At 41.4% G+C, this 27,469-nt stretch overlaps 1 protein-coding gene and 1 non-coding gene across 3 annotated transcripts in view; one reads left to right on the forward strand and one right to left on the reverse strand.

Moving 5' to 3' along the window:
- Positions 1-8,878: 8,878 nt before the first annotated feature.
- On the reverse strand, positions 8,879-8,975 carry LOC111756421 (small nucleolar RNA U13). Its single transcript, XR_002790903.1, has one exon. It is a non-coding gene; the product is annotated as a small nucleolar RNA U13 (small nucleolar RNA).
- An 8,669-nt stretch (positions 8,976-17,644) lies between these two features.
- Positions 17,645-27,469, forward strand: part of Ints4 (integrator complex subunit 4) — a 102,953-nt gene continuing 93,128 nt past the window's right edge. The window contains exons 1-3 of one of the 2 annotated variants that reach the window (XM_003468530.5): positions 17,645-17,800; positions 19,788-19,982; positions 26,938-27,055. In XM_003468530.5, the coding sequence (XP_003468578.1) occupies positions 17,747-17,800; positions 19,788-19,982; positions 26,938-27,055 (367 nt within the window). In that variant the 5' untranslated portion in view covers positions 17,645-17,746. The remainder of the gene's footprint in view (positions 17,801-19,787; positions 19,983-26,937; positions 27,056-27,469) is intronic. The other variant, XM_005003183.4, reaches the window with a different exon arrangement.

Consider the following 27,469-nt stretch of genomic DNA (forward strand, 5'->3'; position numbering starts at 1 on the left):
GAAGGACAAAAGCTAGATGAGACTTCAAAACAAGATGATACTAAATCAGTATTACCTATTAAGATGTCATTTTCTCCAAAATAGCTGTTCCTATCATCCAATCTTCTCTGCCTCATTTCTGTTGAGCTCTTTTTCTGTCAGTAGCTGTCAGTTTGTCTTCTTCATTTTGTTCTCTGCTCCATTCGTTGTGGCCTCTCTGCCATTATTTCTGGATTCTTTGTATTTTTTCTTTTTTTAGAATATCCTGCAATACTCTCTGTAGAGTTGAATTGGTGGTTGCAAATTCCCCCAGTTCCTCTTTATCCTGGAAGCACCTTGTTTTTCCATCAATTTCCAAGGACAGTTGTGCAGGATATCTCAATCTTGGCTGGGGATTATTATCTTTCAAAGCTTGAATTATTTCCCCCCACGCTCTTCGTGATTTGATGGTTTGTGCAGAGAAATCTGCTGTAATTCTGATGGGTGTTCCCTTGTAAGTGGTCTGTTTCTTGTCTCTGACAGCTTTTAATATTCTGTTCTTGTATTGAATTTCTGGAATTTTGATTATTATATGCCTGGGTGTAGCTCTGTTTGGGTTGTAGGTAGCTGGGGTCCTGTATGCCTCATACATCTGTGTATCTTTACCTTTTGCTAAATTAGGAAAATTCTCCTGGATTATTTCTGTGAGTAGCTTTTGTAGTTCACTTGTTTGTGTCCCTACTTCTTCTTTTATGTTCTTAATCCTTAAGTTATGGATCCTCTTATCATCTTCTTGTCTTTGTATTATTGCTGTTTGTTTCTTTGTTATTTTTAAGAAGTTTTTCATTTCATTCTCCCATATTACAAGTCTGCCCTCCAGTTCAGATAGTCTGTCCTTAGTTTCTTTCAAGCTGTTATGCCAGTCTTCGATAGACTTCTTAGTATCTTGGTAGTCCCTTTGAACCTGCTTCACGTATTCTATGCTTTCTCTGTTTTCTCCATCAAACAATTCTCCCCTTTTTTTCTGTTCTTCCATTCCACCACCTGTTTTTTCTTGGGTGGTACTTAGCATTTCTCTAACTATTCTGCATACTTCTAGCTTCAGGTCGTTGATAACTTCATTCCTGAATTGGTCTATGAGGCTCTCTATATGGCGCCTTATGTGATTTGGTGCGGTGTCTGCTATTGCCTGTTTCTCAGAATTGGGGGCCGAGGAGCCTTTCTTGTTGCTGCCTCTTCCCATGTTGCCTCTTCTTCTCTGTTCCTTATATATGCAAGCTTATATAAGAGGCCCAGCTTCTCTCCCAGTCAGCCACAGCCTGATCGAATTGCACCAGTTAGGTGTTCCTGCTCACCGCTGCGCACCAGGGAGTTACGGACCAGGCAGCCTACGCGTCTCCCCTCCGGCCACCGTCAGGCTCTGGGATCTGGGTTGGGACAGCCTACCAGGTCCGCCGGCAGCGTCACGCAGGCCAGGCACTTTTCACCAATCCAGCCCAAGAGGGGGATGTGTGGCTGGAGTCGCCACCGTGCCCTGCTCCCGCAGGACTGCTCGGGCCCAGAAAGTCCTCTGCTGGAATCAAACTGTGGTAGAGTGTCAGTTTCTCTCACTCACCTCACCACAAGTCAGTGCACGCCTCCCTGCCGTTCGCAGATTGCCGTTCTCAGAGCTTCTGCGTGTCTCTCTCCTTGCCGAGCCGCTGTAGAGGCAGCCAGCCGCCTCGCTGCGGGGAAACCCAAATCGAGGCTTACAATGGCGCGGGGTCCAGCCTCCACACCGAGGCTTTTCTGTTCCTGTTTTAGCACCAGGACTGCATTCCAAGTTGGTTTCTCTCAGCCCAGTTCGTTCCTGAGTCAGCAGAGCATATCTCCACCTGCTTATGTCTCCATAGTCCGCACCATTCCTGGCTTCTGAGCTGAGTCTTTCAGAGAGCCTCCGGTAGTTGCTGTTATCTGTCCGCCATGTTCTCCCGGAAGTTTCCAACTCTTTCTTTTTAAAAAAATTTTTTTGATACCGGGGATCAAACTCACAACCTCGCGCTTGCCAGGCAGGTGCTTATGCCACTGAGCTAAATCCCTGGCCCCCAACTCTTCCTTAATTGTTTTGGGGGGGCTGGGCCTGGTGACAACATGCCCATAATTCTAGCACTCAAGAGGCTGAGGCAGGATGATTGCCATGAGTTTGAGGCCAGCCTGAGATGTCTCTGTAAGTCAATAAGTTTTTTGTTTTTTTGAGACAGGATCTTAGTAAGTTGTCCAGTTTGGGCAAGTTAGTGACTCACAAGACCCTTTCTCAAAAAATAAAAGAATGGTTAAGGAGGTAGCTCAGTGCAAAAGCCCTAGGATCAATCCCTAGTATTTGTGGGGCAAGGGGAGTCCATTGCAGTTTGGCTTCTCAATCTAAACTAATACTAAACTTTAAGGATGATGCTTTCAGACATTATCCTTCAAGTCCTGCTCTGAGACAGATGTTCCCATTCTCTGCCTTGTAGCTTGGCTAACCATTTGTGTTAACTAGGACGAAAGGGTTTCTTGGGAACCGAGATTCCATTACCAAAAGTCCAAATGTTCCAGGCAAACTGAGATGATTTTGTTACCCTTTTGCCTTCCCAATTCACCTTCACTTTGTTCCTTTTTCCTTTGGGATCTGTCTTCTGTGGTGACATGTCCAGGAATAACCTCTCAATCTGAAGAGACCACATATGACCTGAGAAATGTTGCTTTCCTCTCTCGTGGGATAATATTTGTATACACTCCTTTCATAAAACCATCTGAGCCACTGTAAGAATGCACACCTGTAATGCCAGCTACTTAGGGAACTGGGGCAGGAAGAGTGCGAGTTTGAAGCTAACATGGCCTCAAAGTTTTTAAAACAAGAGCTGAGCATGTAGTTCAGGGTTCAATAACCAATATTGTTGGAAAGAAAAAAAAATCGAATTCCCTTTATGGCACCTGCTGCAGGGTCTTTGTGGCGTGGATAAAGCAAGGACACATAGCCTCCATCTGGCTTAAAGCCTGACTTCTAGCATGTACTTATTTTCTATACTGTTATGGAGTAAGAATGGTGATCAACTTAATGCCAGCTGAATTACATCAGCATGGCATTGAGCTCCACCTGAGGAAAGTTGCCTGGATAAATAGGTGGAGAAGAAGGGAGGTGTAGGGGCACTAAGGTATTATTGCGTTGAGACATTGTGGGTTCTCCTATGAGTTGCTCTTTGAGCTATTGGTTTTGGAGAAGCCCTTGTCCTCACATTGAGCATTGCTTCCTGGCTCTGGCGGGGAAGATGCATGCCACTTGGTCTCCAGGATGAACTCGTCATGCTGGCTTCCTGGCATGTATTGGACTGTGTTTCAGAGGAGCTCGGGGCCTCTGTGTCGCTGAAGATGGCTGTGGTGCCTTTCAGGACAGCCTGGTCTTTGTTGTGAGTGTGACTTCTCAGCTCCAGCGTAGAACCCTCATCCCACCAGCACAGCTCCTTCACCCTGCTGGCATGGACTTTCTGGTTTCCACCACTGACCTTGGACCTTCTCGGCACAGATCCGTAAAAGAGACTGGCGTGAGTCCTTCTTGTGGGCTCTGGATCTCTAGTTGGACTCGTGCGAGGCATTATCGTGAGCTCTGGGTTTTTATCTGGACTCATGTGGGATATTGCTGTGGGATTTAGGCTCTTGACTAAATGCACTTTCTTGTATTAACTCCCAGTGACCATTATAAAAATAATATTATAAACTCCATGTCCTGATTCTAATTATTCTCTGTGCATAATCCCTGACTACAACATATACTATAGCTCAGGATAGACCTCCAGAGAGGGCTAATAGACCTGGGCTGTTTTTAGAGGGTGGAAAATGCAGACTCTGTGGGGCTATCAGCAACCAGCAGTTTTGCAGCAGCTTTGTAGTTTGGAGCTGATGGTCTGTGATTTTGATGATTGCTATGTGCAGGCAGCACTGTCCCTCCTAGTGCAGGTTGCCATGCCTACCCACATCCACATTAGCCCACAGGACTAGACCTCTAGCAACAAGCTCAGTATCCAGTCAACCAAGTGTCAACCCTCCAGAGAATAGAGACAAGACCCCGATCCCATAAAATGCCCTATTTCCCATCCTATGACAATAGGATGATCAAGTCAGGAGAGGGAGATGGAGGGGCAATCAGAAGAGATAGGGATGTAGGGCACAAAGTGGCTGACATAGCATGGCTGACATGCCAAGCGATTGTACAAATGACCATCACCTACTAGAAGAGATTGCCCTTTGTGAAACCTTTGCAGGTATGGAACAGTTGTTCTTAGCAACCAGCTTGCATACATTTCTGGAAAGCTCCTTGGCTCCATAACCTTTACCTCACCCTAGCAGCAGCTGGTCCTAGTAACAAAGGCTAAAACTCTGATTGGCTTAGAATCCCTGTGAGAAAAGGCAGAGCAAAAGACCCCAGCCCAAGAAGCTCCTTTCGAGCTTCTCCGTGCTGTTGCTTGCCTATCAGCTTTTTCTTCACCTTCATCATCATAGCAGTAAACTTCTGCTTCACACTACTGTATTTCCAAATTCCACATTCAGTGCCTTGGATGACTTGAGTCCTCTTTTTCTGACCGGGGGTGGGGGGGTGGGGGGAGGTCTTCAACTTTGAGTCAGCCTTGACTTGACTCCTTCTTGCGTTGCTCATCAGAGGGAGGGCATGGACCTAAGGAATGGGGAGCATACCATGAGAGCCCCATAGGTCTCCAGATCCCCACCCTAATATTCAATACTTGATGATAACTTCTTCAGAAAGCTGAGCTGTTCTAATTCTTGTCACCCTCTTTTTATTAGTATATATATCATAACCACTCTTTGTGGTAAACCACCTCTCAGCCTTTTTCTTTCTGCACATAAGTGAAATAAATCAGCCACAGAGGTTAAATATTGTATGTTCTGTATAAATATATATAAACATATATAAATATATGTATTGTTGTGTAAGGGAAATCCCTTACAGAAAAAAACCCAAAGTCTGAATAATTTACTACACATTAAAAAATAACTTACTGGACAAAAGATGCTAAGAAACAGGGAGATAGACTGTGTAGAGATGGGAAGAAGATCTTTAATGCTTGTTTTTCTGTTGCTGATTTTTTGTTTGATTTGGCTTGGTTTTGAGGTCGGGTCTTTATAAATTGCCCAGACTGGGCTTGAACTTTTGGTCTTCCTGTCACAGCTTCTCCCAGTGGTGCACCAGTTTGCCCATTGAGAAAATTTCACAGCTCCTTTAGGTAATTCCATTAGTTTAAGTGAAAAATCACTATTATAGAGTCTTACAAATTTCAGGCCAGTTACACTAAATAGATTTATCTCAGTCCAGGTGTGATCTTTTCATTAATTATCAGCTTATTCTAAAAATGGTGTTCTAAACTTCTATGTTTGAGTAGTTTGCTATTCAGTAATAGATAATATACTTCTTTTAAAAAGACTTTGCCCTAAGTCCCACCAAATGACATCTGTTTATATTTTGGTGACCAAAACCGTGACACATGGCCACACTTAGGGGCAGTGTGCAAGAGAGACTGGAAAATGTAAGTGCTTTTTTGTGCACGTGTATGCGTGTATGTGCTTATACACAACAGCATCTCCAACATTCTGTAAGAAGCCAGACAAGCTGGTAATCCTAGGACTAGGAAGGCTGAGGGAAGAGGCTTTTCAGTTCCAGGTCAGCCTGAGACCTTGGGGAGAGGGTGAGGGGGAAAGGGGGGGCATAATTAACAATTTATGCTGTACTCAGAGGTTTTGGTCCTTTACGTTTCACATACAGATACTTGGGGCTGAGGTATTGCTCAATGGCAGAGTGCTTGAGTAGCACATGTGAGGCCCTGCGTTTAATACACACACACACACACACACACACACACACACACACACAGAGCAACAGATATTTGAAGAGAGCCTACAATGTGAAAATCAGAAAAACTTTCATTGTCACTTTTTTCCATGTTTTTATTCTGTACATGTACAGAATGTATACGCAGGCAGTTGGAGAGGTGGTGCCCACCTCAGGGGTCTCAGAATCCAGAATAAACCAAAACCAAAACAAAATAACAGATTAAAGGAAAAATGACAGAGTAAAGGAAAATGACCATAAAGAAACTTGGAGGGAACAGGAGAGAAGAAAATCAAAGCTACATAGCAAATACTAATAGGGTCTTCTCTTTTTGCCAAGATGGAGTAAAAGGCATCACATTTACTATTCTACTTTACTATTTACTTTTCTACAACGGAAAAACAGGAAAAATAAATTTAAAACAATGGGTCAACACACTGTATGAAACAGAGAGACAGGAAGCAAAAGAGATAGGCTTTGTAATTACACAGTTCAGAAATACATTAAGAGGTGGGTACCATGTCATTCACCTGGAGTTCCAGCTACTCAGGGGGCTGAGGCAGGAGTACCATGAGTTCAAGGTCAGCCTGGGGAACAGCAAGACTGTCTCAAAACATTTTTTAAAATAAGTAAAAAATAAAATGAAAGGGATTAACAGTGAGTGAAGTATCCCAGAATAAAAGAATAGTGGGCTTAAAGACATGGAAAATACTCAATATGAAACCTAGAGGGCAATTAAGACTAAATATCCCAACATGACCAGTGAGGCAGGGAAAAACTCTAAAGTGCCAAATAAAAATATTTGGAGTCCCTGGAGGAAGAAGGTTCTATGGCTTGGCTATGCTTCAGATGTGCCCTCCAAGGGCACCCATCTGGGAGGTGGGGTCTCGATGTGGGAGTGTGAACAGATGGGGAGACCCCTGGACCCAGTGGGGTTGAGTAGGTCCTCAAGAGTGCTGCACCCAGGAGGGGCTTAGTTTTCCCAGGGCCCTGAGTTGAGTGTAAATTGTTGTTGAAGAGTGAGCCTAGCTCTGGCTTTCTGTCTTACTGTATTTTAGGGAAAGTTGGACAGACAGGGAAAGGCAAAGAGCCATAGAGAGGTTTCTGGTAAATAAAGTTAAACCCCTGCTAGAGAGAGCAGCAAAGAAAACCAGAGCTGATAAGAAGGCCTGTCCTGGCTACCTAGATGCCAAGACCTCAGTTCCTCACCACGCCCACCTCAAACTAAATGCAAAAAAGACCAAGCAGGGAGGGAGACAACATTATAGAAATCTCACTAAGTATATAAAATACATACTAACACCTGGACACATGCATGTATGTATAGTCTCTCACTATATTAATACACTAAAATGCACATGTATCCTTTATGCTAACTTGGCCTTGAATGTGAGGCTCTGTCGTAAATCTTACAAGATAAGCACCTGGACAGCACAAAGAGACCAAAGAAATGCTTATCCAAGAATGTACATGTGGGCAATGGTAGGGAAAGTAGCCAAATCAGGGGTGTTGGAGATCACAATAGCCAATCAAGTTATAACAACTCACAATGGGGAAGTCCTCTCCCTATCTTGCCATGTAAGAAGAGCGCTCAGAACTAGGTGTAGTGGAGTACCCTGTAATCTCAGGGTAATATCAGGAGCAGGGATCCCTCAGTTTCCAGGCCAGCCTGAGCTACATAGTAAGTTCAAGGCCTGCCTGTACTACAAAGCAAGACCTTGTCTCAAAAAGAAAAAAATAAATGAATAAATAAATAAGAGAGAAAGAGAATGAAATCATCTCTCTCTCTCTCTCTTTTTTTTTTTGTACTGGGGATTGAACTCATGACCTCACACTTGCCAGGCAGATGCTTGTACCACTGAGCTAAATCCCAGGCCCAGAAAATGGGATCCTAAAAACAAAGAATATTGAGTAGGCATCTCTACTATCTTATTTCGTTCCTTTCCAATACAGTGATTTTGTATCTCCTAAATTTGTGTTTCTATTTCTTTAATTGATATAAAGCTGGGAACCCATAGATAAAAGATAAGATTCACCCTGTCAGATGCCGACAATGTGGTCTCTTACTCTCACACACGGCATTTGCCATGCTGTGACAGACAAGAGGCCCACAGATATGTAGCGATAGTAACATAAAATGAACTAATAAAAGAAAAGAGGGAGAGAAAAAAATTAAAGAAATTATGGTTGAAAAAGTTTCCAAACTTGATTGGAAACCTTACACCCATAGATTCATGGATCTCAGCAAACACCTGCAATGAAAAAACATAAAGAGCTGGGTCTGATGGGGTACACCTTTAATTCCAACACCCGGGAGACTGAGGCAGAGGATTGTTGCAAGTTTGAGGATAGTTTTAGCTACCTAATAATAAGGCCACCCGGAACAATGCAAGACTGTCTCAAAACAAAACAGAAATACCCAAGTACATTGTAATCAAATTGCCTAAAACTCTTGGCAGAGATATTTTTTAACAGTATCTAGAGGACAAATGACACAATACTGAGTAACAAGGATAAAGGTTGGTGCAAACATTGGCACATGTCTCTAATCCCAGCACTCTGGGTGCCTGAAGCAAGAGGATTACAAATTCAAGCTGAGTCTTAGAAATCGCAATTTAGTAGGACTGGTGATCTAGCTTTTGTCCAAAGGCCAGGGTAAATTTGAAGTACTGCATAAATAAATAATTTTTTAAAAAAGAGTAGCCAGGTGTAGTGACACAAACTTGTAATTCCAGCTAATTGAAAGATGGAGGCAGGATTCCAAATTGGAGCCCTGCATAAAGAACCTAGCTACTCTGTCTCAAAATTAAAAATAAAAAAGACTGGGGGTATAGCTCAGTGAGAGAGTGCTACTGGGGTCAATCCCCAGTGGCAAAAAACTGACCACATATAAAAACTGAAAGAATTCATTGGTAATATTGCAATACAAAAAAAATATTTAAAAAGTCTTTGTAGAAGCATAATGATAGCCAATACAAACAGTCAAATCTACACAAAGAGATGAAAAGCATCTGAAAGTAAAACTACATGGGTAAATACAAAGACAGTTATTCTTTTTTTCCATTTAATACAAATAATTTGCCAATGTCATAAAGTTTGAGGGAGGCAATTCCACACAGTGACATGAGGACACAGTCATGCTTGTGAACCACAAAAGGACTTGTTCTTATTTAAATCTCTCACTCTGTGTTTTGTTTTGTTTTTTGTCTTTTTGAGACAGGATCTCACTGTGAGTTCAGATTGGCCTTGAGCTCACTTTGTAGCCCAGGCTGGTCTTGAACATGCAGCAATCTTTCTACCTCAGCCTCCAGAGTGCTGGGATTTTAGATGTTTGCCACCATGCCTGGCTTCTTATTTAAATCTCTTTATGGGTCATTTAAGTCTTTAAAAGAAACATAGTAGCAATATATTTTGCTGTTTATGGGACATAAAAAAGCAAAATACAATAATGGAGCACAAAAGTTGTTGGTGGTGTAAGATTCTTCTTAAGTTATATGCAAAGCAATATAGTAGGTAGCCCTTGAAGGTACACTGTGCTAAGTTATATATACCATAAAGCCTAAAGTAAGCATGGAAATATATACATTATATATCACATGTACTCATCTAACCATATATGCGAGGACCATGTATTTTCCTGTATAAAATGCTTTTAAATTTTTAAACTTTTAAAATTGTATATAAATTTTATTTATTTATTTAGCTTAAGAGTAGGAAAATTTATTGGAAAATGAAAATGGGAGAAAGGCGGGCTGGGGATTTAGCTCAGCGGCATAAGCGCCTGCCTTGCAAGCAGGCAGTTGTGAGTTCGATCCCTCGTACCGATAAAAAGGAAAAAGACCAAAAAAAAAAAAAAAAAAATGGGAGAAAGGAATGGGGAATGGAAAATGGACAGCTCTTGAGAGACCGGAGGGGTCCAAAATGGGTCATCCTGTATATAAATGGTTTTCTTTTGTTTTGTTGTCTTTTTTTCTTTTTGTCTTTTTCCTTTTTTTTATCAGTACTGGGGAGTGAACTCATGACTGCCTGCTTACAAGGCAGGCGCTTATGCCGCTGAGCTACATCCCCAGCCCCTGTTTTTGTCTCTTTGAGATAGGGTCTCCCTATGCAGTTCAGGCTGGTCTTGAACTCACTTTGTAGCCCAGGCTGGTCTCAAACTTGGAAACTGAGAGCTGGGATTACAGGTGTGTGCCACCACACCCCACATTGTATATAAATGTTATGTCAAATAATATTCAAAAATTGCTGGGCATGATGTTACATGCTTGTAATTCTAGGATTTAGGAGGCTGAGGCAGGAGAATTCTGTGAATTCAAGGGCAGCCTGTACTACCTAGAGAGTTCAAGACCAGTCTGAACTGCATAGAAAGAAGACCTTGTCTAAAAATAAATAAAATTTAAAAAGTAAAAATTAAAAAAATAGAAATAATGTTAGCAACTTATTAAGAATATGAGGTATAATGGTGAAAGAGGCATGCTTTGTGTGGCTTCTTGATCACCTCATTGCTTGCTGATAATTACTTGTCTTTGATCTATATTGTTCATCAGAGTGCTTGAATGAGATTACTCAGGTAATTAGAAGTGTATCCTCAAGGGAACAACCTCCTTGTTTTCTCTCTCTCTCTCTCTCTGTTTTGAGTCAGGGTCTTCTTGTTTTACATTTCAGGCTGGCCTCAATTTACTATGTAACCCAAACTGGGCTCAAACTCAGTGATCCTCCTGCATCAACCTTCCAAATCTGGGATTACAGGTGTGTACCACCACGCCCAGCCTCTTGATTTCTTTTCCTTCCTCACAATCAGGTGAACAGTTTTGCTCTGCCACACACTGCTGCCATAATGTGCTACCTCAGCCAGAGCAACAGAAAAGGTGATTGTGAAGTGAAACCTCTAAAACTTTAAGCCACATTTCTCTGTCTCTCTGTCTCTGTCTCTGTCTTTGTCTCTCTGTCTCTGTCTTTGTCTCTCTCTGTCTTTGTCTGTCTGTCTGTCTGTCTGTCTGTCTCTCTCTCTCTCTCTCTCTCTCTCTCTCTGTCTTTTATGGGGTCTTACTATGCAGTTCAGCCCTGCCTTGAACTCACTTTGTAGCCCAGATAACCCACCTGCCTCAGCCTCCCAAGTGCTGGGGTTATAGCCTTGCATCACCATGCCTGGCTAAACATTTTCTCTTTCTGAGTTGGTTATCTCAGGTATTTATTATAGTAATGGAAAGCTGATGAAGACACGTAGATGTTAAGACAATATCAGGCTGGGGATTTAGCTTAGCGGCATAAGTGCCTGCCTTGCAAGCATGCAATTGTGTTTGATCCCCGGTAAAAGACAGTATCACCTGACATTCACACATCTGGTTTAGAATCCTCTCTCTACCATTTATTATCTGGATGTCATGAGAATGTTATGAGTAACATTTAATGTATCTGAGCCCTGATTTTCTCACCTAGAAATAGAGATGAGAATACTACTAACATCATATGGCTCTTGTGAGGCATACATATGATAATACACACGAAGTGCTTGTCACAGCTCCTGGGACACCAAACATGATCAATTAATACTATTATTACTGTTATATAGCAAGGTTTAAAAAAAAAAGAGTGCTATAACAAATAGAAGACTGAAATTTGACCAGAGACCTGACTGCATTCTTAGGCAAGAAACTAGAGGATTTTTAGAAAGGGGATCTGATTCAGATCAGTGTTGTGAGGGTCCAGTGGGCTGAGTGGTTCTTACTTTACGTCACTGACACTGTCAAGACTTAGTTCATTGCACTGAGATGGCATAGAGGCACTGCTTCTCCTCTGAGAGCCCAGCCATTAGGGAGACCCTGGGAGAAGAAAAAGCCACCAAGCTGGGAGCACTTTGGTCTTACTTAGAATACCAGTTTAAGATTTAAAAAAAGGAAAAAAAGCAGTTTCGGCCAGGAACTGTTTCAAAGCTAAGCAGTTTTTCTTGGGGAAAGTTGAAGGATTTGGCCAGATACCACCTGTCTCACTTGATCCAAACTCTTTGTTGCTTAATCACTCGATTCTCACGTGGCCTGTGTGCTTTTGCCCCATAGTTTAACCATTTATCCCTCACAGGGCCTGCATGATTTTGCACCATAGTTGAATTATTTGTGTGCTTTTGCTCCGCATTTTAACCATCCACTCTTCAGAAGAACCTATGCACTTTTGCCCTGCAGTTTAATCATTCTTTCTTGGTCAAAACTTAACATCCACAACTTAAAGGAGGAGAGGTGCATTTTGGCTCTGTCTTAGAAGTTTCAGTACTTGCATGGTAGGTAGCAAGGTGAAGTGGCCTGGGTAGAAGGCAGCTGCTCACCATGTCCTGGCATCAGGGTAACAGACAGCCAGGGGAAGAGCCACAAAGGAAAATGCTGTCCACCCTCACATTCCCACCCACAGTGACCTGTGGCTCCAACCACACCCCTGTTCCTCACAGCAAGTCAACTGTGATATACTCACAATCCAGTCACCTTCCAAATATGCGAGCCTTTGGGAGGTCATTTTAGATCTAAACTATAGCAGGGAGTGCTTCTCTAAATGATATATTTTCCCCCTAATTCATGAAATCTGTAAATGTTGTCTCATTTGGAAAAAAGAGCAAATTAAGGTAATTAAGATCTTGTGTTGAAATTATCCTGAATTAACCAATGGATGGATCCTGAATCCAGAGGTGTGTATTCTTGTAAGAGACACATTGGCTGGGCATGGTTGTGCACACCTATAATCTCACTGAGGTGGGAAGATTGCTATGAGTTGGAAGCCATCCTGGGGTATATAGTGAGTTCAAGACCAACCTGAAGTGTGAACCATGCAGCAAGACCCTGTCATAAACAAGCAAACAAAAAGTGAAAGATTAGTAACAAGTAGGCCTGGGGTGTGAAGGACCACTGAGATGGCTCTCATTCAAAGAAGAGCATTTGTCTCTATTTTGGCTAAACCTAGCTCTAATTCTGTGTGTTGATATATACAGAGCTGGCTGGGATATTTCTTACCCTTTCAATTTCTTTACCCTTTAAGCAATGCAAATAGGTCTATCAAGGTGCTGATGTGTATCTTTAAAGCAATCTGACGGGTCAGTGATGCCCCACTTATAGCTTCCAACTATACGCATGAGATAGGTCAAACGATGCACTGAGTTGTTGCTGTCTGCCAAATCTGAGGTTTGAGAACACATGATGTGTCAGGGCATGAAGATCAGACACCACAGCTGAAGCACCAAGCCCAAAACACAAGATAACGCCCCCAAGCTGTGTTACACAGATTACTCTTTGTGCATACCTCTCTCTGCATGCTGCCAAGATGCTATTGCGCTTCCTACTTAGCCTAGCTCACAGCACTCACATATTTCCCACCATTCTCACAGTCACTCATCCACGGGAAACTCCCTTTTCACAAATTAATAAAACCTGGATTTGGTCCTGGGCTGAAGCTTTTGTTCCAGTTAGCCATTTTTCTAACTGGATTTAGGACCCGCTTGGCTCCCCACCTACCATGGATATGCATTGGTCTCTTTATTCAAGCCATGGGTTGCACGGCAAGTGGTAGATTGGAATTACCTATTGGAATTCCAATAAATTTTCCCTGGGATTACAAATGTGTATCCTTCTGGACTGTGAAGGGACTGGGGGAGTGGCATCCCTGTATTGGGAATGGAAATTGATGAAAATATTTATTCTTGTGAATATCCAGTAAGAGGGTATTCATTATAGAAGAGGATGCCACCTCACCCTAATGGTCCAACCTCTTTCCCCAGCATCCCAGGAGCTGTTTAATGGAACTATGAACACAATAGACACATTGGCAGGTCTAGAGGCTATACGTGAGTGAGTTGTACAGTGTAAACCTTTCACCAAAGCTGATTTGACCTCATATGTGTATCCACTATGCCAACCGTGGAGACCAACACTAAACTCTTGATATGATATTCTGGAAGGCACCAGGCATTTTTTTTTTTTTTGGTGGCAAATTTACTGCACTGAAAATCAGCTATATAACAAACTGTTAGGAGAGCTGGGCATGGTGTTTGGGAAGCTGAGGCAGGAGGATCACCACAAGTTCAAGGCCAGCCTTGAGTGAGTTTGTAATGGTTGATACATTGTGCCAACCTGAGAAGGCCAGAAGTTTTCACAGGGGCAGGGTCCTTACTTTGTAACATCCTCAATCTGTATAAGAGGAGGGCAGGCAGGTGGTGTGAGTGCTACACTCACCAGAGGGGAATAGACTGCATATAATAAAAAGCAAATGAGGACAGAATGATTGCTGGTTCTTTGGAGGAGTTTCAGCCTTCCTCTCAGCATAGATGTCTATCTCCCTGCTTGCTTTAGCTTGGGACACTTCAGCCTTTGCATAGACCCTTTTTTTTTTTTAAAGGCACGGTTTCATTATATAGTTCAGGCTGGACTCAAACTCACTTTGTAGCCCACTCTGGCCTGGAACTCTCAATGAGATCCTCCTGTCTCAGCCTCTCAAGTGCTGGGATTATAGGCATGCACTACTATGCTCAGCTCATCATGAACTCTTCAACCTTCTGTCATAGATTCTTCAGTGTTTCATCACAGACCCATGGGCCTCCCGATATGAACTCACCTGGGACACTGGTAAGCTCCAGACGTTAGGCTGGACCCTTTAGCCTCCAGCATGCAGACACCCTCTGCATACCTCCTCATCCGACTCTGTGGCTGACCATCATAAGCCAATCTTGTAATTTCTTATACATTTGTATATCTTGTGTTGTATCTGTTTTTGCAGTAAACCCTGACTGATACAGAGTTGGAGGGAAAAAAAATCTCAAAACTAACAAAAACAAAAACAAAAAAATTGGAGAAATTCTGGTATTTCTGAACAAATGGTATTGATGTTTTTGAGGATGTTTGTGCTGCTTATGAACAGGGAGAAGATTCACTTACACTCTAGGATATCAAAGCTAGTACATGCCTCCACTCCTAAAGATACTTTAGGGTGACAAAACTGTCTCTAACATGTTGGAAGGCATTGTTTCCTGACCAGAATAATAAAGTCTCTTTTCTCAGGACAGGATTGCAGGCAGTCCTTTCAGACTGGGGCTTTCTTTTTTTTTTTTTTTTTGTCTTTTTCATTTTTATCGGTACTGGGGATTGAGCTCACGACCACCTGCTTGCAAGGCAGGTGCTCATGCCGCTGAACTAAATCCCCAGCCCCCAGACTGAGGCTTTCTTAAGCTCAGTGTTCTTCAGTTCTTACTGATGTATCATGTACATGTCATTCATTTGCATTGCTGCCATGGCACTTGAGGGGCAAGGAGAACTGGTATAAATATGATGTTCATGGTGCCTGCTATGCTGCTAATTGCCTAAATCCATTTGAGCTTGTTGTGTCCTTAACTATGGAAATGAGGCAAGTCAATTTAGCAGCTTAAATTGTGCAAAAGTCCCCTTCCATCCCCCAAAATAATACCTTGAGATTACAGCTATTATTTCTTTACATTTTTTTTTTTTTTTGGTCTTTTTCCTTTTTATCGGTACCAGGGATCGAACTCACGACCGCCTGCTTGCAAGGCAGGTGCTTATGCCGCTGAGCTAAATCCCCAGCCCTACAGCTATTATTTCACACAAGCCTAAAGATGGATTATGTAGTTTAGGTTAAAAACTACCACACTGTGATTTCTGCTACATTCTGTTAATCAGTCACAAGACCAACCCACATTTAAGGGGTGGAGATATAGACTCCACCTCTTACTAGAAGCAGCTGCAAAATTGCTTTGCAAGGGGTATAAGACTGGGGCCTTTTTTTACATTCACTCTACCATACACTGGATCTTTTTCAGTATGGAAGGACCCTTAAGTTGAGAGACAGAGACAGAGACTGGTGAAGACCTCCCCTTTCTCTCTCTTAGTTCTAGTGTGAGCTCTTTGGCTGGATCTAGGAACACAATTAATATAAGAGCCAATTAACAAGAAAGAAATGTAAAAGTTACATGTATATAAGGATCTTCACAAGAGGGTGGAATCTGAAGAAATGATCAAATAATGACATTTTTAGACAAAGTACAATAAATCTGTGAGAGAATGCCAGTTAAAATGGATAGCTGGACTAAATTAATATGGTAGAAGTTAGTGAACATAAGGGATATTTCAGAGTGTGTTTACATTCAGGTTCACTGTGGCCCCAATCACTGTAGCCTTAATCACCAGTCTCTGGTGATCAAGGCTATTTTCAGGCCTTGGAATGTGAAAGACATTCCTCCCAAAAGAATGTTTATGGCTGGTTGCAAAGGGAAACAACTGGCAAAATGGTCCTTTCTGAAATTACATTCCCTCACATGATTTCATCTTTTTTTTGGTACTGGGGATAAAACTCATGACTGCGTGCTTGCAAGGCAGGCACTTATGCTGCTGAGCTAAATCCCTAGCCCCTCATGATTTCATCTTGAAATAATAAGTATGTAACAATTTGTCACATTCTGACATGGCCCATCTTTAACTTCTTGAATGTATATTTCAGATTTCAATTTGACTTCCCTCGCTGCAATGTTTCTGGCAGTTTAACCGTAGTACCTGGATGTCTCATTCATTATTTTGGTTTTCCACATACCTTTTTTTCTCCCTCCCTGCTCTCCTTCCCTCCCCTCTCCACTTCTCCTCCTTCTTCTTTTTTTTTTTTTTTTTTTGTCTTTTTCGTTTTTTTATCGGTACCAGGGATCGAACTCACGACTGCCTGCTTGCAAGGCACCTTCTTCTTTTTATACTGGAATTGAACCTAGGGCCTTCATAATGAGCTACCTTGCCAGTCCTTTTTACTTTTTTGTGCAGTCTTGCTAAATTGCTCATGTTGGGTTCAAACTTTTGATCTTCCTCATCTCAGCCTTCCAGAGTGTTGGTTATAGGTGTGTACCATCATGACTGGTTAAAATACAGCTTTTAATTAAGGTTATTTCCTGATGAAAGAATTGTGATGCAGAAACTTGTTGGTCACTCAGATGTATCTGCTATAATAGTGTAATGACCGCCCACCCCACGGTTATAGGGCCGGCTGGGAGATAACACACTGTAGTTTTGAGTACTGTCTCACAGGTTTGTGGTATATGTGTTATGTGAACAGCTACACTATAGTTTTGTTTAACTACAGTTGGAATACACGGGTCTGGGAATCAAATGGTAGAGGTGGAAGTGTTCCTTTCACAGTTAATAACTCATTTGTTAATTCTTGATTTTAATAGGTTTGGAGTAATTAGTTTCTAAAGGAGGAACAGTTTCACTAGAGAACATTGTTCATTCCGTTGGAACATGTAATGTGGTTGACCCCTGGTCAGTGGGGGTCTTTTTGTTTTGCTTTTTATTTTGGCATTGGGGATTAAACTCAGGACCTTGTGCTTACCAGGCAGGCGCTTAAGTCGCTGAGCTAACTCCCCGGCCTTGTTTCTTGTGTTTTGAGACAAGGTTTCACTATGTAGTTCAAACTGGCCCAGGATGGCCTCGAACTCGCAGTGACCCTTCTGCCTCAGCCTCCCGCGCCACTACGCTCGGCTTTGGGGCTTTTTGTTGAACCAACAAACAACAAATTTTGGAACTCTGGAAACAGCGAAGGATGAGCATCAGTCCAACCTCCTCCCGTTATTTTTCCAGACCAGCCATGACGGAGCTCTAGATCGTGCGTGTAGGTCTGGATCGCTCCGCCTTTGCCTAGTAATCTGTACTTTCCGGGCTTTGGCTCGCTAGAGCCCCGCCTTCTGCAAACTGCGGTCACGTTTTCTTTTTTCTGGTGCTGGAATCGAAGGCCAACCAATCCACTCGGGTATCGGCAGGGCAGCCGAGCCACAGGAAGCGACTCTCTTTCCCGGAGCCCCGCTGCATTGTGGGACCGCGGAGGCTTCCTCTCTTTGGACCCTTCCCACGTTACTATCCTCCCGCCTCCCTCCTTGTGTACGGAAGCCGAGACGGCCCGCGGGCAGCCATGGCGGCGCACCTTAAAAAGCGGGTGTATGAAGAGTTCACAAAAGTGGTTCAGGTAAGCGGCTGAAAAGGTCCGAGTGCCGGTTCCCGGCGGGAAAGTTGGTCCAGACACCAGGCACTTAGCTAAGTACTGGCGCCACAATCCTGTGCTGAGAGCTGACTCAGACAGTTTCTCTGAGACTGCAAATTAGAGGGCGGGTTAGAGTGCGGCCCCCGTTAACACATTGACAAGGGCTGTTTTGTTTTACACTTTCACAAGACATCGTTTACAGTTTATGAAACGCTGTTATTTTGTCTCACTTTGTTCTGCCACACAAGCGTGCTCTATCAGGGTACTTTTGAACCTTCGTTTTACCGATGTGCATAGGCTGCTGGAGGGTTGAAGGATGCAACCAGCTGTTACAGGATACCTCCGAACTCCTTCCCCTGAACTACAAATTGCGCTGAGTGCAAAGTAGTAAGGGCTACACAAGGTGGTTTGTAGAGTTCCTCGAGACCCAAAAGCAAGCGAGAGTTACGGGCTTCATTGATGGAGCAGCTCACCTAGAAAGGAGAACTATAGTTTCCTCCCTTGGAGTTAGTTGTAACTCAGGGCCTAACTTCCCCAAGCTTTTAAAAATGTTTATATTTTGAGATAGTTTTGCTAAGTAACTAAATTACTTGGGCTGGACTTGAAGGTTTTTGTTTGGTGGTTTGATTTTTTGAGACAGGATCTTACTATTTAGTTCAGGCTGGCCTTTAATTCACTGGGTAGCCCAGGCTGGCCTTGAACTCTTGATGAATCTTCTGCTTCAGGTAGAATCACAGGTGTGCATTACTATCCTTAGCCTAGGTTTGCAATTTTGATTCTCTTGTCTCAGCCTCGCAGAGTGCTGAGATTACAAGCGTACATCCTATGCTCAGCTTCAAAGATAATTCTTTTTTTCAAAAATAATTCTTAATTCCAAATCATTCATTCATTAAGAATTTGTTCAGTGCCTGCAGTTTGCTAAGTATATGGCAGTGTGTCTGTATTTTCTATACTGACCAGTCTCATAAAGGTAGAATGCTTTGCATGAAGATGGTCATCTGCAGTGAGGGGACGATTTTTTTTTTTTTTTTTTTTTGGTCTTTTTCCCTTTTTATCGGTACCAGGGATCAAACTCACGACTGCCTGCTTGCAAGGCAGGCGCTTATGCCGCTGAGCTAAATCCCCAGCCCCCGAGGGGAAAATTTTTTTCTTTAGTGTAAGCTGCAGACACATTTTCCATCAGTTCTGATTTTCTAAAGAGCTCTCTGGGTGCCTTAGCACAGTTGTAGTGTATTTTTAGAATTGATGTTTTTTTCCTTTTTTTTCTCAAGTATTTGTGCTAAGGCATGTTTATTGGGACTTCAATGTAACTTAAAAAAATTATTAGTATGTGTTTGTAGTAAATAATTACTACATCCATTGTGGGGATTTGGTACATGCATATAACATACCTACACTCACCTTTTTTAAAAAAATGGTCTTGCTGTGTTGCCCACACTGGTTTTGAACTCCTGGGTTTAAGCAGTCCTCCTGCCTCAGCCTTCTGAGTGCTGGGATTGCAGTCACGTAGTATTGTATCTGGCTTTGCTAGTGCTTTCCTAATGGAGTAGATCATTTACATGACCTCTTACCCCTAAACTACAAAAGTCCACAGAAATAGGTAGAACAAAAAGTATGGTTTTTTTTTTTTTTTTTTGTCTTTTTCCTTTTTATCGGTACCGGGGATCGAACTCACGACTGTCTGCTTGCAAGGCAGGTGCTTATGCCACTGAACTGAATCCCCAGCCCTAAAAAGTATGTATTTTACAGGGAAAGAAACTGAGGCATAGACAATTTCAGTAACTTACCTAAAGTTGTAGAAGCTGGTGACAGGCAAAACTCAATGTAGTGCTCTTTTTCCAAACCTAGGGGTATTACCTAAATACTTTGGTACAGGGGTGAAAACATTTCCACTGAATGAAGCAAAGTTAAATTTACAGGCTCTGTGCTCTCAGTTGGCTTTTCATGTTTTACTTTCTCTACCTTCTCACAGCAGCAACAGGAGGAAATTGCAACTAAGAAACTTCGACTGACAAAACCAAGTAAATCTGCAGCCCTCCATGTCGACCTGTGCAAAGCTGCCTCCCCAGCGGATGCTCTGCAGTATCTGCTGCAGTTTGCCAGAAAGCCTGTCGAGGCAGAAAGCGTGGAGGGTGTAGTCAGGATTCTTCTGGAGCATTACTACAAGGTAATCAGATTTTGAGGACATGGTGGGGTTATGTGTAAGAATTGCACCATGTCTGCAGAATACAAATACATAAATGCAAAAATGAAGGTATTCATCAAACTTTCATTTTCAATATCTTGAGATAGGGTCTCACTATGTAGTTCAGTTTGGCCTTGAACTCACTGTGTAGCAAAGGCTGGTCTCAAACTTGCAGCCATCTTCCTGTCTCAGCCTCCTGAGTGCTGGGATTACAAGTGGGTACTTTACATAAGTATCTCTGTTATTTTCAGTACTGAGGATTGAACTCGGGTCCTTTGTACAGATCTACATCCTCTGCTGTGTTGTTTAGGCTAGGCTTGGACTTGTGATCCTCATATGAGCCAGCCTCCCAAAGTGCTGGGATTACAGGAATTTACCACTTTGCCGGGTTTGGCTTTTACAGTATCTTCCATGTGGTAGGCACTGTGGATACAGAAATAAAATTTGCAAATTCATCCTCAGAAGCTTATGACATACTAGGTGGAGACAGACATTTAAATGGTAATATACATCATGTGGTGGGAGGTACTGTGAGCTGGGAACACAAAGAAATAATTAACATTACCTGTGACCCATCTGTAACCAACTTTGTCTCTGGAATGTCTTGTCCTTATCATCTTGTTGTCCTCTCCTAAATTAAGGCTCTTATATCTTTTTTTTTTTTTTTGATTAAGCTCAGTAATATGTATTAGACCTTGGGCCTCTTTCTTGCCACTGAGCTACATGCTCAGTTATTTTTTATTTTATTTAGAGACAGGATCTTGCTAAGTTGCCTTGGTCAGGCTCAAACTTGTGATCCTCCTACCTCAGCCTCCTGGGTAACTGGAATTTTAAAGGTGTGCCACCACCCTCAGCATTCCCCCTTGCCCTATGATTTTTTGAAATTATTTTTAGCAAAGTAGCTTTTTTCCCCCGTTCATTTTTCTGGGGCAAGGGTGGGTATTGGAACTTCAACCCAGAACTTTGTACCTGCTAAGCACGTGCAATCACATACTTAACATCTCTCTGTCTCTCTCTCTATCCCTCTTGGTATTTTTTTGGTTATTTTGAAGCAGTGTTTTGCTATGTACTTCAGACTGTTCTTGAAGACACAAGGAAGTTGAGGCTGGCTTTGAATTTGTGATGTTCTTCCAACCTCAGCCTCTGGTGTGCAGGGATTACAGGTATGAGGCAACATACCTGCTCTATATACTTGGTTGTTTTTTTTTTTTGGTATTGGGTATTGAACTCATGACCTCACACTTGTCTGGCAAGCAATTGTGCTGCTGAGCTAAATACCTAGCCTTCCATGTACCTTAATGGGTTAGAGTTAGCACCAATTCAGATATGACTAACTACAGGAAATGATATAAACAGAAAATGAAATTCACAAAGAATGTTTATTTTTCAGTTTATGTAGATAAGATCTGAGACAAAAGAAGGAATGATTTGAACTACAAATTAAATTTAAAATGTAACTATGAAAATTGTTAAGTTTATAGAAGAGAGAATACAGTATCTACCTCTGGATTTAAGTTAGTAATATTTTGCCAGGTTTTTTCTTCTGTTCTCCTAATTTTTTGAGGTATCATATTGCTTTTCGGTAAGTAGTTCATCTCTAAAAAGCAACTTTAAAAAAAAAGTTGTTGTTTTTTTTTTTTTTTTTGGTATCAGGGATCAAATGCATGATATCGCATTTGCCAGGCAGGTGCTTATGCTGCTGAGTTAAACCCCAAGCCCAAGCAAAGTTTTTTTTTTTTTTAAAAAGCATAACTACCTATTCACATAAAACTAATTCCTTAATTGCCTATATTGAGACTTCTCTAGTTAGTCTTGAAATATCTTTTTATAAACTGGGTATGCTGGTAGATGCTTTTAATCCCAGCTCTCTGAGAGGCTCAGGCAAGAAGACTACATATTTGAGTCCAGCCTGTGCAGTTTAGCAATTTAGTGAGATCCTGTCTCAGTAATAAAGAAGGGCTGGGGATATAGTTCATGTGTGAATTCTCTAGGTTCAGTCCCCAGTATTACATCTTAAAAAAGAAAAGTCTGACACTTGATGTGTTCAGATTGGAATGCAAACATATGCTATTTGGTGTTTTTTTTTAAATTGAGGATTAATGCCTTTTATCCCAGCACTCGGAAGGTCAAAGCAGGAGGATCATGAATATTTAATGATATTCCTTTTTTAAACTCATGACCACACACTTGCAAGGCAGGCGCTTATGCCGCTGAGCTAAATCCCCTGCCCAGTGATACTGCTTTGGAGAAACTGCATGAGTCACTTTGTAAAATATCTTGTTTTCTGAATTTGTCTGTTTCTTTGGAGGCTTTTTCAGTCTTCTGTATGTGCTGTAAACTTCAAGTTATATCTATAGATTTTGTTTTGTCTTTTTTTTTTTTGAGACAGGGTCTCTATGCAGTTCAGGCAGGCCTGGAGCTCACTTTGTAGCCCACGCTGGTCTTGAACTCGCAAAGATACTCTTGCCTCAACCTCTTGAGTGCTGCGATTACAGGCGTGAGCCACCATGCCCAGCCCTAGATTTTGTTTTGTATGAAGTTATATCTATAGGTTTTATATATATTTATTATTTTATTTTATTTTATTTTATTTTTTGAGACAAAGTCTCACTGTGTAGTTCAGGCTGTCCTTGAGTTCACTATGTAGCCCAAATTGGCCTTAAACTCATTGTAATCTTCCTGCCTCTGCCTTCTGAGTGCTAGGACTACAGGTGTGTGCCACAGGCCTGGTATTTATTTATTTATTTAGATAGTGTCTCATTGTGTAGTTCAGGCTGGCCTTGAACTCACTGTGTAATGCAAACTGGCCTTGAATTTGTAGTGATCCTCCTGTCTCAGCCTCCTAGGTACTGGAATTACACGTGTGTATCACTGCAGTTGGCCTTTGAAAGTCTTGTTGAATGTCACTGTTGTACTGAAGTCTTCCTTCACCTGCTCAGTTTTACATTGAAATTACCTCTTGTCCTAATACTTTCTTCCCTTCTTTGATTTTGTTCTTTGTCCAATATTCAATATTAATGTTCAGTTCTCCAATATTCTGTATTATTTTTTCATTTTTTAAATTTTTGTCCATTTTCCTATATTAGAACATAAACTTTCAGGGCTAGATTTTTAATTTTTAATATTTACTTATTTATGAGACAGGATCTCACTATATAACTCAGGCTAGCCTTGAACTCATGGCAATCCTATCTCAACCTCCCCGAGTACTGGGTTTATATGCATATGCTGCTATGTCCAGCACGATATGTTTGGGGTTTTTTGGGATAATTTTTTTTAAAAAAACCTTTTTGTTATAGAATATAGAAATAAATATAAGAAGTGAAAGTAGTTTAATGAATTCTCATGTACTCATGTCCAGCTTCAGAAGTTACCATTTCATGGTCAAACTTGTTTGCTTCTCCTTCTCCCTCCCTCTATATCCACTTCTCCATCCTCACTCTCTCCCAGTGGGTTCTTGTGGAAATTCAGTCTCTAGCATATTTTATTTGTAAATGAATGATAAGATTTTTTTTATAAAAGTATAATCATCATACTGTTACGTTTAAAAGAGAGAAAGGATTTCAGGTGTTGTAATGTCACATCCCAGGCTTTCTACCCAGGCCGTGCTACTTGCAGTAATCTAGCAGACTTGAGCACCGAAGGAAATTAAGAGGGATACCAAGTGGGTCCTGTTCTAGGTTGGTAACTAGGATGTTTCTGTTCTACTCAGAATTTGGTTTTAATGAATAAACTACTCTAGTTTCAGCTTTTTCTTTTTTTTTTTTTTTGTACGAGAGCTTGAACTCACGACCTAGAGCTTGCCAGGCAGGAGCTGTGCTGCTGAGCTATATCCCTGGCCCTAGTTTCAGCTGTTTCTTTCTTTTTTTTTTGGCAGGGGGAAGGCAGACTGGCTCTTGCAGTGTAGTTCAGGTGGCCTTGAATTGACTATGTGGCCCAGGGTGGCCTTGAACTTGCAGTAATGCTCCCAAATCTTGTGTTTACAGGTGTGTATCACCATACCCAGCTTCTTACTTATTTTATTTTAATTAGTTTATTTATTTTAGTGGTCAGGAAGCAATGTCTAAACTTATTTCAGGCAGAATTTTTTTTTGTTGGAGACAGGGTCCATTATGTAGTAGTTTAGGCTGGCTTTGAATTCATGACAGGCCTCCTGCCTCTGCTTCCCATGTGCTGGGATTACAAGCATGTGCCACCATGCCTGGCAAACTTTTGTAAACAATCCAAATAAATAAAGAATGTCACCAGGTCAGAAATTCTGTCACCTTCTTTTTCTTTTTAAAATCGTGGTACTATAGATAGATATACCATGAAATTTACTGTTATATATATATATATATATATATATTTTTTTTTTTTTTTTTTTTTTTTTTTTTTGGTATTTTTGAGACAGAGTCTTGCTGTGTAGTTCAGACTGACCTTTGAATCATTATTGGTGGCAGTCCTGCCTCAGGCTCATGAGTCCTGGGATTACAGGCATGCACCATCACGCTCAGCTTTTCTGATCTATTTTTAAGTATAGAGTTCAAGTGTATTAAGTACATTCATGTTGTTGTTTAACAGCTACTATCATTTATCTGAAACACTTCTGGTAGATTTGAAAGTCTATATCCACTAAGCAGTAACCCTCAACTGCCCTTCCCCCAATTTTTGACAACTGCCATTCTATTTTCTGTCTCTATGATTCTCACAGCTAATAAGTACCTCATAAAAGTGGAATAGTACATTGTTTGTCTTTTTTTTTTTTTTGGTACTAGGGATCCAACTCGCGGGGATCTTGCATTTACCTGGCATGTGCTAGTGCCGCTGAGCTAAATCTCCAGCCTATTTCTCTTGTTTGACTATCTTGTTTATTCACTTAGCATAATATTCTTCAAGTTTGTTTGTTGTAGGATGTGAGAATTGTCTTCCTTTTTAAGACTATCACTTTCCATTGTTATTGTGGAACGTAATAGTATTCAAAAACAAAACAAAACCAAGAACTTAAAGTATTTGGGTGCAGTGGCACATGCCTGTAATCTTAGCTACTTGGGAGGCTGAGGCAGGAGGGTCATAATTTTGAGACCAAGCTACTCAATTTAGAAAGACCTTGTCTTAGAAAAAGGAGGAGCGGGTGGGGGAAGACTAGGATATAAAAATTGGTTGGCAGATCAGATTTCTAGGATAGCCCTAGGTTTAATTCCCAGTATTGGAGAAAAAAGAGAGAACAGAAAAAAACAAAGAATTTAACATTACAATTTAACTAGGAAAAGAACAGATTTGAACCTAAAGTTAGCAGAAGGAAGGGAGTAAGGAATATGAGGCACTGAAACTTGGCTGTCAGCTCTGTGCTCCATTTGGTGCTTATTTTCCGCAGTTGCTCTCGGAGGTTGTTAGGCCTGTTTCACAGATGAGGGTCAGAGAGGTTAATTAGGTGTTCAGAACATGCACAGCCAGACACGGCATAGTCAGAAGTCTGGCTGGTTTGCTGGTTTCAAAGCCTTTTCTCTTTCTGCTGCACATTGTACCTAAACAGTAATTCTCAAGAAAATGCCATTCTTGGCATTCTGTACATGGCAGATAGCATAGCATGCTAGGATTAAAGTCTTCTGACACAGTTTATATTGTGCTCTCTCCTGTTTTAGGCCTCCTGGCCATGCCTGATTGCTGCCTTAGGAACTAGATGGGAGGTTGGGAGTTGGGCATATCTTTCCAACTCCCAGGCACTTGTTTCATCTTCTGAGTTTACATTTAAAAAATTTTTACCTTTGGTATAGGAAGATTACTAACTTCAGCACCAGAAGGTGCTTTCTACCTCATCTCCGTTTCATGTTTGTTATTTATTTATGTTTGCAGAGTCTTGCTATATAGCCCAGGGTAGCCTCATACTTGGGATTCTCTTGACTCAGCCTCCTTTATGCTGTGTACAGGTGTATGCTACCACAACTGTCTGTTGAACATCATTTTATTGTCAAACATACTTGAGTACAGTGATGAATAAAGAAGCATGTTTCTTTTTGTCTTGAGGAGAAATCTCACTATACACATCCTGGTGCTTTTTTTTGAAGTTATTTTAGTTTTTTTAAGCGAGGTCTTGCCACATAGTTCAGGCATACTCACTTGAATTCAGTATGGTCCAGGCTGGCTTTGAACTTGTGATAGTCCTGCCACAGCCTCTGGAGTGCTGAGATTAGAGGTGTGAGCCACCACATCTGGCCCTCTGGTGCCTTTTAGAAATCACCTCTGATTTAAAGGGCCAAGACTGCTCATTTCTCAGTCTCCATTGCAGCTAGGATCTGGGCATGTGACCTGTACTCAGCCACTTGCACCTGCCTTCCCTAGCTTGCTTTTATTTTATTTTTATTTTTGGTATTGATACTGAACCTAGGGCTTTTGTGCTGAGCTATATATCAGTCCTTTTTAAGATGTTTATTTTTAGACAGGGTCTCTTGAAGTAACTTGTTAGCCAGGGAAGTTTCAAATTTCTGATCCTCCTGCCTCAGTTTTCCACTGTGCTAGGAATACAAGTGTGCCCTACTATGCCTGGCTGATATCCCGGTCTTCTAGACAAGACCTGGTGATCTGAAAAAGCAGGTAGAGAGAAAGATTGATTCTGATAACAGTGGTAGCTGCACTGATCTCAGTAGTGGTGCTGGTAGAAGTTTTGGGTCCCTGATGCTGCAGTGTTGTCCCTCTGGTGGCTGTGACTCCTGTCTGAGATGACCGCACTGTGGAAGTAAGGTGCTAGCTGCATGTGTGGGTTAGAACTTAATGATATCAAGAAGGCATAACAAAATTCCTACTCATTTTGCAGTTAGTTAGTTAGTTTTTCAGAAGGGAAGCCATAGAATACTTGGATCCTTGAATCCTTTTTGAGGATTCAAGGTTGGTTTCCTATGTTCTTGTTTGTTTATCTAAGAATACAGCATCAAGATAACAGTTGCTTTCTTTGTTCCAGGAAAATGATCCCTCTGTGCGACTGAAAATTGCATCATTGTTGGGTTTATTATCCAAGACGGCAGGATTTTCACCAGACTGCATTATAGATGATGCCATTAACATACTACAGAATGAAAGTAAGTTGCATTTTAAAAGCTATGTAGTCAGAGTGGATTATCTTTAGTTCTTTTGGTCTAGAATTTACAACAAATTTTTATATTGGTTTTTATTGAAAAGTTTGAGTGATTTAATAAAACTACATGTGTGTGTATATATATATATATATCTTTTTTTTTTTTTGAGACAGTCTTGCTATGTAGGTCAGGATGGTCTTGAACTGTGAAATCTTACTGCGTCAGCCTCCTGATGCTGGGAATACAGGCATGTGTTACCATGCCTGACAGTTTTCTTTTTTTCTTTCTTTCTTTTTTTTGGTACCAGGGATCAAATCATAACCTGGCATTTTCTAGGCAAGCACTTGCACCATTGAACTAAATCCTGGCCCCTGGCAGTTTTATTTCTTAAAAATGTCAGCCATTTATTTATTTATT

The sequence above is a fragment of the Cavia porcellus genome, unplaced genomic scaffold (assembly GCF_034190915.1).
Source record: "Cavia porcellus strain 051 isolate PalLab524CR breed Dunkin Hartley unplaced genomic scaffold, mCavPor4.1 scaffold_9, whole genome shotgun sequence".
Lineage (NCBI taxonomy): Eukaryota > Metazoa > Chordata > Mammalia > Rodentia > Caviidae > Cavia > Cavia porcellus.